This window comes from Leopardus geoffroyi, chromosome D4, assembly GCF_018350155.1.
Source record: "Leopardus geoffroyi isolate Oge1 chromosome D4, O.geoffroyi_Oge1_pat1.0, whole genome shotgun sequence".
Taxonomy (NCBI): Eukaryota; Metazoa; Chordata; class Mammalia; order Carnivora; family Felidae; genus Leopardus; species Leopardus geoffroyi.
In genome coordinates this window covers 69,968,483-69,981,980 of record NC_059342.1, presented here as the reverse complement: position 1 = coordinate 69,981,980, position 13,498 = coordinate 69,968,483, and the positions used below count along the sequence as shown (strand labels likewise).

At 44.1% G+C, this 13,498-nt stretch overlaps 2 protein-coding genes across 6 annotated transcripts in view; both read left to right on the top strand.

Annotated features, from left to right (window-relative positions):
- The window catches only part of TMEM245 (transmembrane protein 245), a 102,942-nt gene extending 91,847 nt beyond the window's left edge, over positions 1-11,095 (top strand). For 2 of the 5 annotated variants that reach the window (XM_045467728.1, XM_045467727.1), the window contains one exon: positions 5,704-11,095. In XM_045467728.1, coding sequence (XP_045323684.1) covers positions 5,704-5,749 — 46 coding nt within the window. In that variant the 3' untranslated portion in view covers positions 5,750-11,095. Of the gene's footprint in view, positions 1-121; positions 1,068-5,703 lie in introns of those variants that run through there. The other 3 variants (XM_045467729.1, XM_045467724.1, XM_045467725.1) reach the window with 3 other exon arrangements.
- A 1,659-nt stretch (positions 11,096-12,754) lies between these two features.
- CTNNAL1 (catenin alpha like 1) overlaps positions 12,755-13,498 on the top strand; it is a 62,802-nt gene continuing 62,058 nt past the window's right edge. The window contains exon 1 of the mRNA XM_045467718.1: positions 12,755-12,988. Coding sequence (XP_045323674.1) covers positions 12,866-12,988 — 123 coding nt within the window. The 5' untranslated portion in view covers positions 12,755-12,865. The remainder of the gene's footprint in view (positions 12,989-13,498) is intronic.

Genomic DNA, 13,498 nt, shown 5'->3' with positions numbered 1-13,498 from the left:
TGTCTGAGCTGCTGCCACACTGGCGTTCTCTCAGGGCCTCAGGCACAGCAGGCTTGCTGCGGTGCGATAGCAGAGGCTGGATGGTGACATTTCATTAGGCAGACATACCTTCTGTTTGCAGAGGCAGGCACTGGCAGCTGACGGTACCCATCTGCAAGACTGCTTCTGTGTACTCCCATCTGTCTTCAGACGGATCGACAACTATCCACCTAAGGAAGAACGAAGGGGGGAGGGCCCCCTTTCTTTGATCTTCAGTGTTGATAGTGGTGTTTGCAGTATGATGGGGGTGGATGTCACGGACACCGCACAGTGTAAGGCTCCCAACTATTTTGGCCTTGATTCAGTAATTTGAGCACATCACCTCCTCTGTTCTCTGTCGACACTGGGGCTGTCTGGGAGGTGTGAGGGAGGGCAAAAACTCTCCTGCAGTCATGTGTCTTACAGTACTTCCTTGACTTTTAGACAGGATATTCAGATTTGCTTTGATATACTTATTTTACTCCTACCGAAAACTGAGCAGCAAAACCTGCAAGAAGGAAGTAGGAACATATCCCAGGGACTCCTCCAGGAATGCTGTTCTCTGTATTAAGGTTTTCCTTCCCTCTGTCACATCATGACAGTACAGAGTGCGACGCTGGAATGTGGTCCTTTAGGAACTCAACTTAATCTTTCACTAGCAGGAGTTATTAGTAGCCCACTGCTGTTTTTAGAAGCATTCTTTTAATCAGAGTGTGAATATCTTTCATAGTTTAATTTCTGAAGTTAAATCAAAAATGAGTGTCATGTTGTAAAAGAAATCATTTAGTAATTAAACTAAGGTTTAATGCGTCCAACTTTATAGAGCAAGAAGTTTTTTTTTTTTTCGTCTTTGCAAAATGAGCTACGAAGGTGTTCTCCAAAAAGTATCACCACTGCCACAGACCTTTACGTTAACGTTCAGAATATCAGCTGGAGTGCCCCTCACTCCCTGTCATGCTAGTTTGGGCTAAGGAGGAAAGAAAGAGAATTGAAGGAGGGAAGGGATGTACTTGGCTCACGCTCTGTTCACTGGTGCCTCTCCTTTGCTTCTGTCACTTGAAAACATCCTGAATCCTCTCATTCCTCTGTATTTCAGTGGTATAACCCAGTGCTGGGGTTACTCAGTAGCCTCTCCACTGGTCCCTGCACTCTGCTCTGTAGTGCAGCCTCTCTGGTTTTCCTTTCTTCTTCTTCTTTTTTTTAATAATGTTTTTTTTTTTTTTTTTTTTTTAATTTTTGAGAGAGAGAGAGAGAGTGCAAGCAGGGGAGGGGCAGAGAGACAGGGAGACACAGAATCCGAAGCAGGCTCCAGGCTCCAAGCTGTCAGCACAGAGCCCGACGGAAGGCTCGAACTCATGAGCTGCGAGATCATGACCTGAGGTGAAGTTGGACGCTTAGCCTCCTGAGCCACCCAGGTGCCCCGCCTCTCTGGTTTTTCTGAGGCATACATGTTATGTATGTCTACTGATAAAATTCCCACAGTAGCTTCCATGGCCTTCAAGATAGAGTGGGGACTTTAGGTTGGCCCATCAGACTTCCTTCCTGCCTTCTGTCTATATCTGTAGACTCTTCTCCCTCTCCGCTGCCATACTGAACTTGTTTTAGTTCTCTGAAGTCATTGTCATCTTTGCACATGTTTTCCCTCTTTGTAAAGAATATCACACCCTTTCCAGCCAAGCCCGGTACCGTGGCCTGTCCTCAGAGTACTCTTCTTCGGAAAAGCATTGCCAGAACTCTCTGGGCTAGGTAAGATATCCCTGCTTCATGGTCTCCCCGCCCCACAGCATCTTGTACTTATCCTGTTGGAACTTAACACACATTATATTTGTGTAGGTTTAATTAATTGTCTTTCCTAGTCGCCAGGAAGCTTTCTCAAAGTAGGCACTATGTCTCATCTGTTTGCCACTCTTTTACTATTCTTTTTTTTTTTTAATTTTTTTTTTTCAACGTTTATTTATTTTTGGGACAGAGAGAGACAGAGCATGAACAGGGGAGGGGCAGAGAGAGAGGGAGACCCAGAATCGGAAACAGGCTCCAGGCTCTGAGCCATCAGCCCAGAGCCTGATGCGGGGCTCGAACTCACAGACAGCGAGATCGTGACCTGGCTGAAGTCGGACGCTTAACCGACTGCGCCACCCAGGCGCCCCACTCTTTTACCATTCTTAGCATGACGTCCGGCACATAGAAAATGCCCAGTGAACATTTGATGAATTCATAGGTTAGTGAAACCAAGAACAGATCAGATAAAAAGATTTTTGCAATATCTCCTTGAGGCTGATAAAAGAGGATGGAACACAGTGAACCCCAGCCTTAGAGCTGTGTTCCAAACTAGTTGGAAAGGAAGGGATGTGCATAATAGTGATGACATGTGCTCTGTCACACGATTGTGTACCTGTGTGCTAAGTGAGGGTTTAGGAAATAGACACTCAGCTATGCCAGGCCAACTAAGTCAGTTAAAGCTTTTTATTTTTAAATGTCCAAAATTTATTCTGTATTTCTAGGAAGAAAGGAGTCAACAGCTCTTGAGATGTTAAGTCAGAACAAGTTTAAACATTTACATAAAGGAATTTTTAAAAATCTCACTGAAACTTTGAGGGAGGAAGATTCAGAAACATTTTCAAGGAGCAAGGGATTGTAAATGAGAAATCACACCACGCAGTCTCCATTGCCATTAAAGGAACTGTAAAATGTTAATAGCAGTTTCTGTCCCTCCAGGCACATGTCTTATTCTGCATTTCTTGCTCTTATATGAGAAATCTTACCACTGTAGTTCTTTTTTTTTTTTTTTTTTTTTAAGTTTATTTATTTTGAGAGAAAGATTGCACAAGCAGGGGAGGGGCAGAGAGGGAGGGAGAGAGAGTATCCCAAGCAGGCTCTCTACTGTCAGCGCAGAGCCTGACTCAGGGCTCTGTCTCACGAACCTTGAGATCATGATCTGAGCGAAAAATCCAGAGTCAGACACTTAACTGACTGAGCCACCCAGGCGCTCCCACCACTGTAGTTCTTAGCATAATGATCCCTATGGTTTGGAAAAGAATATTGTATTTAGATGATTGAGTAGGACATTTACCACTTCTAGAAATACTGTCAATGCAGTATTCTCCCTTTGTTTCTTCCTACTCTAGGAAGTTCAAGTTTAATGAGCCCTGCTGATGAGTTAGCTCAACGCCTCTCAATGAGGACCGAAATAAATCATTTCTGTGTTGCTAGATTAGAGAGTTTGTTTTCCGAGATATACAGGTTTGTTGAACATCAGTGTTAGTTCTGTAGGCTTCTACCCCCTACCCTCACACACACACTCCCCTACCATCGCCACTCTAAACATCTAGAGAAGATAGAATGTTGAGTTAGAAAACTGTAGATAACTTTTCTCAGCTTGCTTCACTTTGTTTTCTTTTTTCTGGGTCCTTTTGGAGGCCTTCTTGGCCTGAGGGCTGAACTGAATAGTAGGTATAAATTTCAAGGTTACAGCTAAGCTTACTTGTCAACAGAAAGCAGTCACCAGGCCAACCACACTCTTAATCTTATTTCATGCATCTTTGCCCTGAGGCAGAAGTTTCCATTCACAATTTAGAGGAGTTGAACAGAGATTCAAATTTGCAGGTATCTTAGAAATGTGAAAAGATGTCACAGGATGAATTTAGAAACCTGCTTGTTGCATATTGGGAAATGCCTTTTAATATTGGCCAGTTTTGGGTTATTGGTTTTAAAGATTTTCCAGGGGTCCCTAAATTGAGTACTATTTATGAAATTCATGTCATCTGAGACAGCTTGTAGACAACTGTACGCAAATGTAAGAACACAAATTTAGGTGAGATTGTGAAAAATAGACACATAGTCAGCTAGGGGCAGTGGTTGGGGGGGGGGCGGGGGGGGGCATGAGTTTTGCTCCCATCAGGAGATACTTGATAATGTATAGAGACATTTTGATTGTCACAAGTTCAGATAGAGGCAGCAATGCTGCTAAACATCTGAATAGTGCACAGAAATGTTGATGGTGCTGCTGTTGAGAAACCCCAATTTGATGTGCGGAGAGATAGTAACACATATAAAATCTGTGTGTATGTAAATCTTTGTTTTGGGGGATTTCATTCAGAGTGTAAAAAATATTTAAGGAAACAAAATTCATTCCAATTCTTTGACCTGCCAGCATATATTTAACATTGTGAGTTTGGCCACGACACATGCAAACCCTTTCAAAGCCATAGCCTGGAAGCTTGTCCACTCCTCAGAGCTGTTCCTTTGAAAGCGGAGCTGTGCTAGTTAGGGGTGCGTGTTGGAGGGATGAGGGGTTAGGGCGCCCACCGGTGAGGCAGCCTGGAGATAACAGAGCATCCTTGAATGTAATCTCTCTTCTCTAAGATTCTGCCTGTGCCCTCTTGATTCTGAAGTACTTCGTAGCTCGTGCTAGAGTGTTAGTCTTTACCTCTGCTCCACCCCGCTGGCCCTCCTCATTGTGTGAAAAGAACATTGAGAAAACAAAGGAATAAGGTAAAAGGGGTAAGAGAGGTGGCATGAGTGTGGAACTGAAGCCAAAGTTCAGATTATTTGCTTTATGTATCTGCACCCAATGACAACTTCTTGTCATCTTTTGTTTCTACAACTGAATTGGTCTCTGAATTTTTTGGAATACTTTCTTTACAGTCTACTTTGGGTCTATTTGTAATGACAACATTGAGTAATCTGTTTACAGTAACCAACACTTGGTTATAGGTATGAAAATAAAATGGGCTTTATTCGACAGATAAATAAACTAAGACGGTTCAACATATTACAGTGATGTGGCTGCAAATTGATATAACTTGGAGACATGAGAATTGTTCTGAAAAATGTAAACATTTTAACTTAACTATTTTTCTGAGTTCCTAGTTGGTGATTATGTTGTAAAGGAGCAACATCACTTCTGCCTGAAAGGGTGATACATGTGTGCTTTGTCTCTTTATCATTTAAGATAGATTTGACTGTATATAAGCAGAAAAACAAAAAGCGAGAAACCCCACCTTCAACAGAACTCAAAATAACAGTGACTTAGAACTGTGAGCTAGAGGTTTCTTTCTTAGGCAAAAGAAGCCAGGGTAGGCAGTCTGGGGCTCGTATGACTGTCCCACAAACATTTAGTCTTGAATCCTGTTCTGCCAGCCTTGGCATGAGGTCTTTTTGTGTAAGATGGGTTCTTGAGCACATCATTGATAAACTCTGACCTGGCTACTTCAGATACAGACCTGACTGGGTGACATCCTCCTAGCCTGGGCATGTAAATGACATAGCAGAGGTGAGCTAGCTACAGCAGTCCTGAGGTCGGCACCTTGGATATGTAGCAGACCACATCCAGCCAGACCAGATATTAGGAGTCTGGGGAAATCATCTTGGAAGGGAGGCCATGGACCCAGCAACAAACTAGAGTTCTTGTTACCAAAAACAGAGATAACTAGCAGACTTTGAAGTAATACTCAGTCAAAGTCTTAGCAAAAAATAGTGACTATCTGACCTCGTCAGGGCTCTCCGGTTATAAAAATAAGATATTGTTCTATGGCAACTAACTACTGGTTGGATACTGTTTTGGTTTTGTTTTGTTTTGTTTTGTTTTTTTCATGTATCTCTTTGGTTTTAGCCCTCCCCCCCCCCCCCCCCCCCCCATCCCTTTTCCAAAAGCAGAACTAATCGTTCTCCTCTTTTCTCCTTCAGGACTTTTCATGATATTTCTGAGGATCTGAAATCTTCAGTAGACTGACATGGTTTCCCCCGCAGTGATTTCTGTAGGAGGCTCCGTCTTGATAGTGAGTTCAGCTCAGCTGTGGCCTTCTGTCCTTTCATCCGTGCCTAGCAAGCAGAGCCCAGAAAAGAAGCAGAACCCTCCTGGCCTTCCCTACAGAATGCCTGGACAAGAGAGAGCTCGCTGTGGGGTGCTTTCCATTTTAAAGCACGGCTTTAGAGCTCAGAATTGCGGTTTGCTCACTTAATTGTTGCTAGGATGGCTTGAAGAGTTTCGATTTATACACTGGTACCATGGCTTGAAGTTTCCCCCTTTGGTTATCTATATTATTATAATATGTATTTATAAAGTTATTTCAAGAGCCCTAAACTACCTGCTGTTAAAAGTAGTTACAGTGTAATTTTCTCCTGCTTTAAGGAATCTGTTCTTAAATTTTTCTATGGTCGTCACTTTTTAATGAAGAGGGTTTTCACTTTTGAATTTGCAGTTTCTTGAGCAGGAAAAAGGAGTCGTCTTCCCTTCTTCCACCGTGTATGTTCCCCTTTGTAAGAAAGAACAAATCTTAAGTGTAAGACAGGGTGGCTTATTTGAATGTCAGTTAGTTGTGTGTTACAGCCATAGGAGACACAGAAAGACTGTCTCTGCCCTTTCTCTTCCTTCCATCCGCCATTACACTATGACCAACTTTCTAAAACTTGGTTGACCACTTTGAAGTAAAATACTGATGAAGCTGCTATTAATGGTAACAGTATGACAGAATTCACATTGTGGTTCAGTTTTTCTTTCCAGATACTTTAAGTGAAAAATCTCAGGAGTAGCAGTTCTCTGAGTTGTTGAATGTATCCCTGTTTGCTTATTTGAAATTCTGCCAATTAGTTACTTATTAGCAGTAGAATGTTACATTTATGTAGTAGTTTTCCATCACTTAGCACAGTGCCTTGCACATAAGACTCTAGATGAAGGCTTGTTGAATTATGACTTTTTGAAGTATCTCAGATATCACAATACCAGCATAGCGCTTTACATCTTACAAGTCGTTTTGCGCATATTTTTTCACAGCCACTCCCCATCAGCTTTCATGTAGCTTTATATTATTTTAGAACTGTTTCATACAGATGGGGAAACTAAGGTTCAGAAAAATTTAGTAAGATTTTTACCTCAAATCTTTCTGATTTAATAGTCTGCGGACCGTGCTGTACTGTAACATTTCTTCCAGTATCTTCCACAGTTTTCCTAGTGTTTGTCCTACAGTTAATGACAAGGCTGGGACTGGAACCTAGCTCTTAGCTCTGTGCCCTTTCCACTGTATAATGGCTCTTTATCTGTCCCCAAGGGAATATGGAGGAGAAAGGGTTCCTAAGTATCAAAGACCTCCCTTTGGAAAACGAAGGTAGAAGTCTTTTTTTTTTTTTTTTTTTTTTTTTCTAAAACATTGTCTCCCTAAAGCATAGTCAATAATAATTAGCTTAAATTTATTCTGATATTACTTAAGAAATTAGGTCCATCTAGGAAAGAGGCTACTGTGAAGGCTTGACTTTATACAGTAGACTACATGCGGGTCTCTTATTTTTGCTGTCACAATCTGATGTTACACCGAGTGTTCCTTTGGCCACTAACTGACTTCTGCTTTTCTTCAGTCATTTGTTCAGGAAAACTTGTCAAGAGTTTGCCAGCTCTGGTTCCCATGCCAAGTACTGTACAGGGTGCCACAGGCAATCATAAGAAGCCCTTCTCTCACCTTGAATCTTGGCCACATCATGTGCATTACTAAAATTAAAATTTTTGCATTAAAAGGCTTAAAGAAATCATATTTGTTTTTGTTAATTGTATGCTGGTTAAGTTTATAGCTATAGTTGGCACATAGTCAAAAGAGAGAAGTATTATATACACAGTGAGTTTCGTCTGCATATACAAATTATGTTCCTCTAAAGTGTTTTTAGCTGTATGAAGTGTTACTGAAAAAACTAACCTCGAGCTAATGTATGGCTGCTGCTGGTCATAATTACTGGTATAAATACCAGGATCATAGAAGGGAACTTAGAGCCCTAAGACAAGATTTTAGAGCTGCCAAAATTGACAATGACATCATATCACCTGAAATATCAGGAGCAGAGGTACCCCCAGAGTGCTACACAGTCCTCATCAGGAGACTGGAACTGCCCCAGTGCTCCAGCGACCGTGTAATGACTCAGAAAGTCAGCCAGCTCTGGGACGTCTTCCTGGAACCCCCAAACAGAGAAACACATCTCTTTGGATATAGTGAAGAGGGTTTACAGAAGTTTCACAGGACACAGATCACGTGGTGTGAAAAGGGGCGAGTCTCGAGCTCTGGTCTCAGAAATGACGTGTCCCCGATTCTCAGTTAGGGTTTGTCCCAGAAAAAGTCTCCCTAGGAGCAGACGGTGCATTGATGAAGTGGCTTCTGTAAAAACGGATCCAGAAATCTTACCACAATGTCTTACATTTATTTTATAGCTTCATTAGAGATTAGTTTTAAGTTCATATTCACTAGTTCAGTTTTAAACCAAATGGGGGGGATGGGAGAAAATGAAAGTCTCCACACAGATGTGCTCCTCTCTTTTCTGAGAAAGAATAAGGTATAGGGTTTTTAGCATAAACTCCATGCCCTATAAATTCTTCTTCGGTTCCAAAATTCCTGTCACATTCTCTGTTCCTGGAAGTGATCTCTTGTCAGACTGCCTGAGATACAAGTCTTATTTATGTTTAAATTTGTGAGGATTCCTAACACTCTCTTCCATTAGAGGTAGTTAGCTGGCAGAATTTTCCTGTGACTTGTGACACTGGTGTAGACGGACTCTTGACAAGGTCAAGAAGTGTAATGGAGGCTTGCTGTATTTAAACTCAGAACCTTTGGAAATAGCAGCTGCATATTCCAGTTAAAGGGTGGCTAAAGGGCTTGCAGCTGAGGTCCTCTGGCTAATGTTGGTCTTAAATACCCATTGTGACCCTAATCCTACCCCTAGTTTCCACATTGGTTGCATTTAGTGCTTCAGGATGTGTCACTACTGGGCAAGAGATACTCAGAGATTCAGGCCATGAAGGGTTTGATTAGAGCAAAGGAATTTTAGTGAGCTATCCAGGGCTCTCAACCTCAGGGTTTATAGGAAAAACCCCTTCATAACTTCCCATCCTCTGGTCCTGACTGGCAGTTTCCTCTCTGGGTCTTTCGAGATCCTTACAAGAGTATTATAGTAGGCATTTCACATTGGAAATAGCCTATGGCAGTATATTTCCAAGTGTTAGTTCCAGCTAAGAGCAAGTACTTTTTTTTTTTTTTTTTTTTTTTAACATTTATTTATTTTTGAGACAGAGAGAGAGAGAGAGAGAGAGAGAGAGAGCATGAACAGGGGAGGGTCAGAGAAAGAGGGAGACACAGAATCTGAAACAGGCTCCAGGCTCTGAGCTGTCAGCACAGAGCTCGACGCAGGGCTTGAACCCATGGACCGCGAGATCATGACCTGAGCCGAAGTCGGACGCTTAACCGACTGAGCCACCCAGGCGCCCCCAAGTACTTGATTTTTTATTAATTTTTTGTCCTTACACAATTGCCATCAAAACATATTCATTAATTGAGGACCTGCAAAAATATGCACATGCTAACTGAAACCACTGAGCAGTTATTTTTTGACAGTTTAAAAATAATCAAAAGAATTGTAAATCAAGATGTTCTCTCTACTAGAGTCATAAAAATTCTGTGCCAGGATGGGCCTTCTATAATTAGGTGATCCTGTCATTTTTCTAGGGGAGAAAAATCCATAGGCTTTTCTAGCACAGAGCTAGTAACAATTCTGAGTAGAATGCGGTTCTTTTGTCTCTCTCTTTTTTAATGTTTATTTACTTTTGAGAGAGTGAGTGGGGAGGGGCAGAGAGAGAGGGAGACAGAATTCCACGCAGGCTCTGCACAGACAGCAGAGAGCCTGATGCAGGGCTCGAACCCACAAACCATGAGATCATGACCTAAGCTGAAGTCAGACCCTTAACCTACTGAGTCACCCAGGTGCCCCCAGTGTTTTGTTTTGCTTTGTTTTTCTCTTAGCCCATTGTTCTACTTATCTTCCTTTTCCCTTTTGGTTGAGCAGCTTTTGGAAAAATGTGTTCCTTATGGCAGTAGTTCCAAGGGATGTTATTAGATGTTATAAGAAGTGTATATGAAGGGAAGGGACTCTATGGTCAATTAAAATTGAGGAATTCTGAGTTTGTTTCCTTTCGGTGGGACTTCCTAGAGTTTTTAAACCTGTTAAATATTGTGAATTTATGAGGGGACAAAGACTGTTTACTAGACTTACTTGACCTTAAACTGCTCCCCTGCCCTCCCCCTCTTAGCAGAGCTTCTCCAAGGACTTCTTGTCCTTTGGGAAACATGGCTTTTGAGGAAGTTTACAGCTCTTTTAGGAGACATCCTTAATGGAAACCCTGAATGGTAAATCTATTACCATGGTTCCATGTAAACTGTAATAAATCTCAGAGTTTAATGAGATACCAGAAAGAAAACATATTTGCTGTTCAGAGCTATACATAAAGTATAGAGATTCTTTTCCACCTATTATGGTGTGTAAAATCAGTATTTGTGTTTAGTTTTGCAAGTTTTTCAAGAATCTATTAATGTGCAAATATAGTGGTGGTATATTGATATTACATTTTAATGCTTTTGTATGTCACTTTATAGTTTTCAGACTGCTCTCATAACAACCCTGTGAGATAGGCAGGTGTTAAGTATTATTGAATGAGGCATTGGAGGCTCAGAAAGTTTTTTTTTGTGATTTTTCCCTTAAGTTTATACCACAAAATTATGGAGCCAGAATTCACTTGCAGAACTTCTGACTCCAAGTCCAGAGTTCTTTCCTCCACACCTGGTTTCTTATTTTAATTCTTGCTTTATATCTTAAAATGAAAGGTGTGGAAGTGAATCTTCAAATAACATCATGTTGGCTTATTATCAAATCCTATTTCTTTTTTTTTTTTTTTTTTTTTTTTTTTTGCAGTGGCCCAGAAAGTGTAACTCTTATTATAGCTATCCCAAAGAAAATACTTTTTCTGTCCTTTGTAGTGCCCCTTGTTTGGGTGACTGGAGGTTATTTCAGATACCATTTGATTTTAAAGCCAAGACTGGGTGTATAGTTGTAATTGCCTATATAACTTTTGGAAAGGTATCATCTCTGCATTCTCAGGCAAAGTAGAGATGGTTTGAAGGCAAAAAGAGTTTGTCCAAATACAATACATATTCTTTATTCTCACACAGAGCCTACTTCTTAGCTTTAACTTGCTTTGACAACCTACTGATGTAACTTCTTTGTACATGTGAAATATTTATATTTTGAAATAAAATTACTAGTGTTAAATGAATCAAGTGGTAAACTTAGTCTCATTTCTGTTGAGAAATCTGATCTTCAGTGAAGTGAAACTTTCATGAATACATCTGTCTCTTACTTAGGCCTTAAATATTTTCCTTTGGCACCAATGCCTACACTGAATTTTTATGTAACATGGGCAACTTACATAAGGGAAGATGTGTCTGGAGAGTGGATGCTGGGCACCTTAAAGAGGTGAAAAGGTCCAACGCTGAGGCTGGAGCCCTCAGTGCACTTGTGAAGGTGGCCTTGGTAGACAAGGAAGTGGTAAGGTAAGTGGTGGGGAGTAAGAATCCGAGGAAAAGCTGGTCAAAGGAACTGCACATTTTGCATGAAGAAAACAAGCCCATGTTAATGGCTATCTTCAAACGTGCAGCACTGGCAGATGGAGCTGAACCCCCACATGGGAAGCACATTTCAACAAGTGCTTGGGAAAGAGCCGCTGACAATTGGAGCTGGTGGTATTCTGCTCATCAATCTGACATCGATGGAGAAATGATCCTGGCAAAAATGAAAGGGTGGACTCACCAGCCTTGGATTATTTTCTACTCTGCTAGTTGCTTATTGGCAGATAGGCTAGTTCACAAATATTTCTCCATGCTTCTCAGTCTATTGCTTGAGCCTAGGACCCCTTCACTGGGTGTGTTTCTGACAGCTGCCTTTTTGGCTTTGCTTCTGGAACTCCTGAGGAAAGGGGTGTTCAGCCCTCCCTCCCATCTGATCATGCAGGGGCTCCCTGATAGCTTTACCTTTAAGTGAGTTTAACCAGAAATATACACTAATGGTTTTTTGTTTTTTTGTTTTTTTGTTTTTTTTTAAGAGAGAGCACCCACAAGTAGGGGAGAAGGGCAGGGGGAAGGGGGAGGGAGAGAGAGTATCTTAAGCAGGGTCCAGGCTCAGCCCAGAGCCCCACATGGGGCTTGATCTCATGATCCTGGGATCACAACCGGAACCAAAATCAAGAGTCAGAGCCTCAACCAACTGAGCTGACCGATCTTTTCAGTCAATAAGCAGCTATTAGGAAACTGCTCTGGCGTAGCCCTAGGAAAAGTAATTCTGAAAAGTAGTTTTAAAATGTAAAAGTGTTGAACAGTAGATGAAGCTTCCCATATGCTCTAGTTAATTTCCTTTTGAAAAGTAGCCTGAAAGATACCCAAATCACTGTCTCCTTGCCAAGTACCCAGGTACTCCTTAAGACTGCATCATCATATGTTTCATGCTCAATCGAGCCCAAAGTATGAGAAAGGGTCAGAAGAGGAGCAGGGGGAAATGGGACCTTCCGGAGAAGCTCCAGAAAAGACGCTTTACCGGTAGAATTCCTGTCTCAGGGTAGAAGACCCTTCCTACGCACCTGACTGTGGTTCTGCTCTACCAGTTAGTGCAGCTTCCAGAAGTCATCCTGGGAATCGGAGTTAGAACGAGTCACCTATCAGGAGGACGAAACGCTTTGCTAGGGACGATTGTCCTTGCCTCGGTAAGAGGCCACGTGGCCGTGGGAGGCTGGCAGGTGTCTGGTTTAATCAGCCCTGGCGAGAGAGAGAGACGGGGCGGGGAAGGGGGACAGACAGAGACTGACCCTCTCGCAGGGCGAGAGGGCGAACCCTAGACCCGAGCGCGCGGGGGCGTGGCCTCCGGGGGGCGGGGCCCCCGCGGGGGCGGGGCCTCGGGGCGGCGCGGGTGCATTGCCGCCGCCGCGGGCGTGCTGGCTGGCGGGCGGCTGGCCCGCAGTGGCGCGGCGTCCCGGCTGCGCGACGGGCCGAGCGCTATGGCCGCCTCTTTGGGCCCGGCCGGCGTCGGCGGCGCCGGCCCGTCGGGCTTCGCCTTCGACTCGGGACTCGAGATCAAAACTCGCTCGGTGGAGCAGACGCTGCTCCCGCTGGTCTCTCAGGTAAAGTGGCATCCGGAGCCGCCCCTCGTCTCCCTCCGGCCGCGGCCGCGATGGCGGCGGCCGCTCGCACGGCCCCGGGGCCGGGTCGGGCCCGGCGGGAGGCAGCCGCTGCCCCACATTCCGCACCGGGACTGCGGCGTCGGGTCGGGCGGCCCGTCTGAGGCTTGGGGGCCCGCCTCGGCCGCGGCGGCGGCGTTGGTCCGGACCATCCGAAATCCGGCGGGGAGGCCGCCTGGGCTGAGGGGCGGGGAGTCCCCCGCCGACCCGAGAGCCCGGCAGGCAGGTGCGCCGCCCGGCCTGCCCCACGGAACCCGCTCGGCTAGCCCTGCCCCTCCCCCCGGGCCCGCGAAGCCCTCCCCCATCCCCGGCTCCCCGGAGGCCCCCCACGTTTGCATCCCCAGTGCACCCCGCGACTGCCGGCCGCTCCGGCTGGGGCATTCCTGCCGGCCTCCAAGTCCGGCGTGCGCTCCCCGAGGCCTTTGTCCCCTTCCCTGCGCGTGTCTGCTCGCT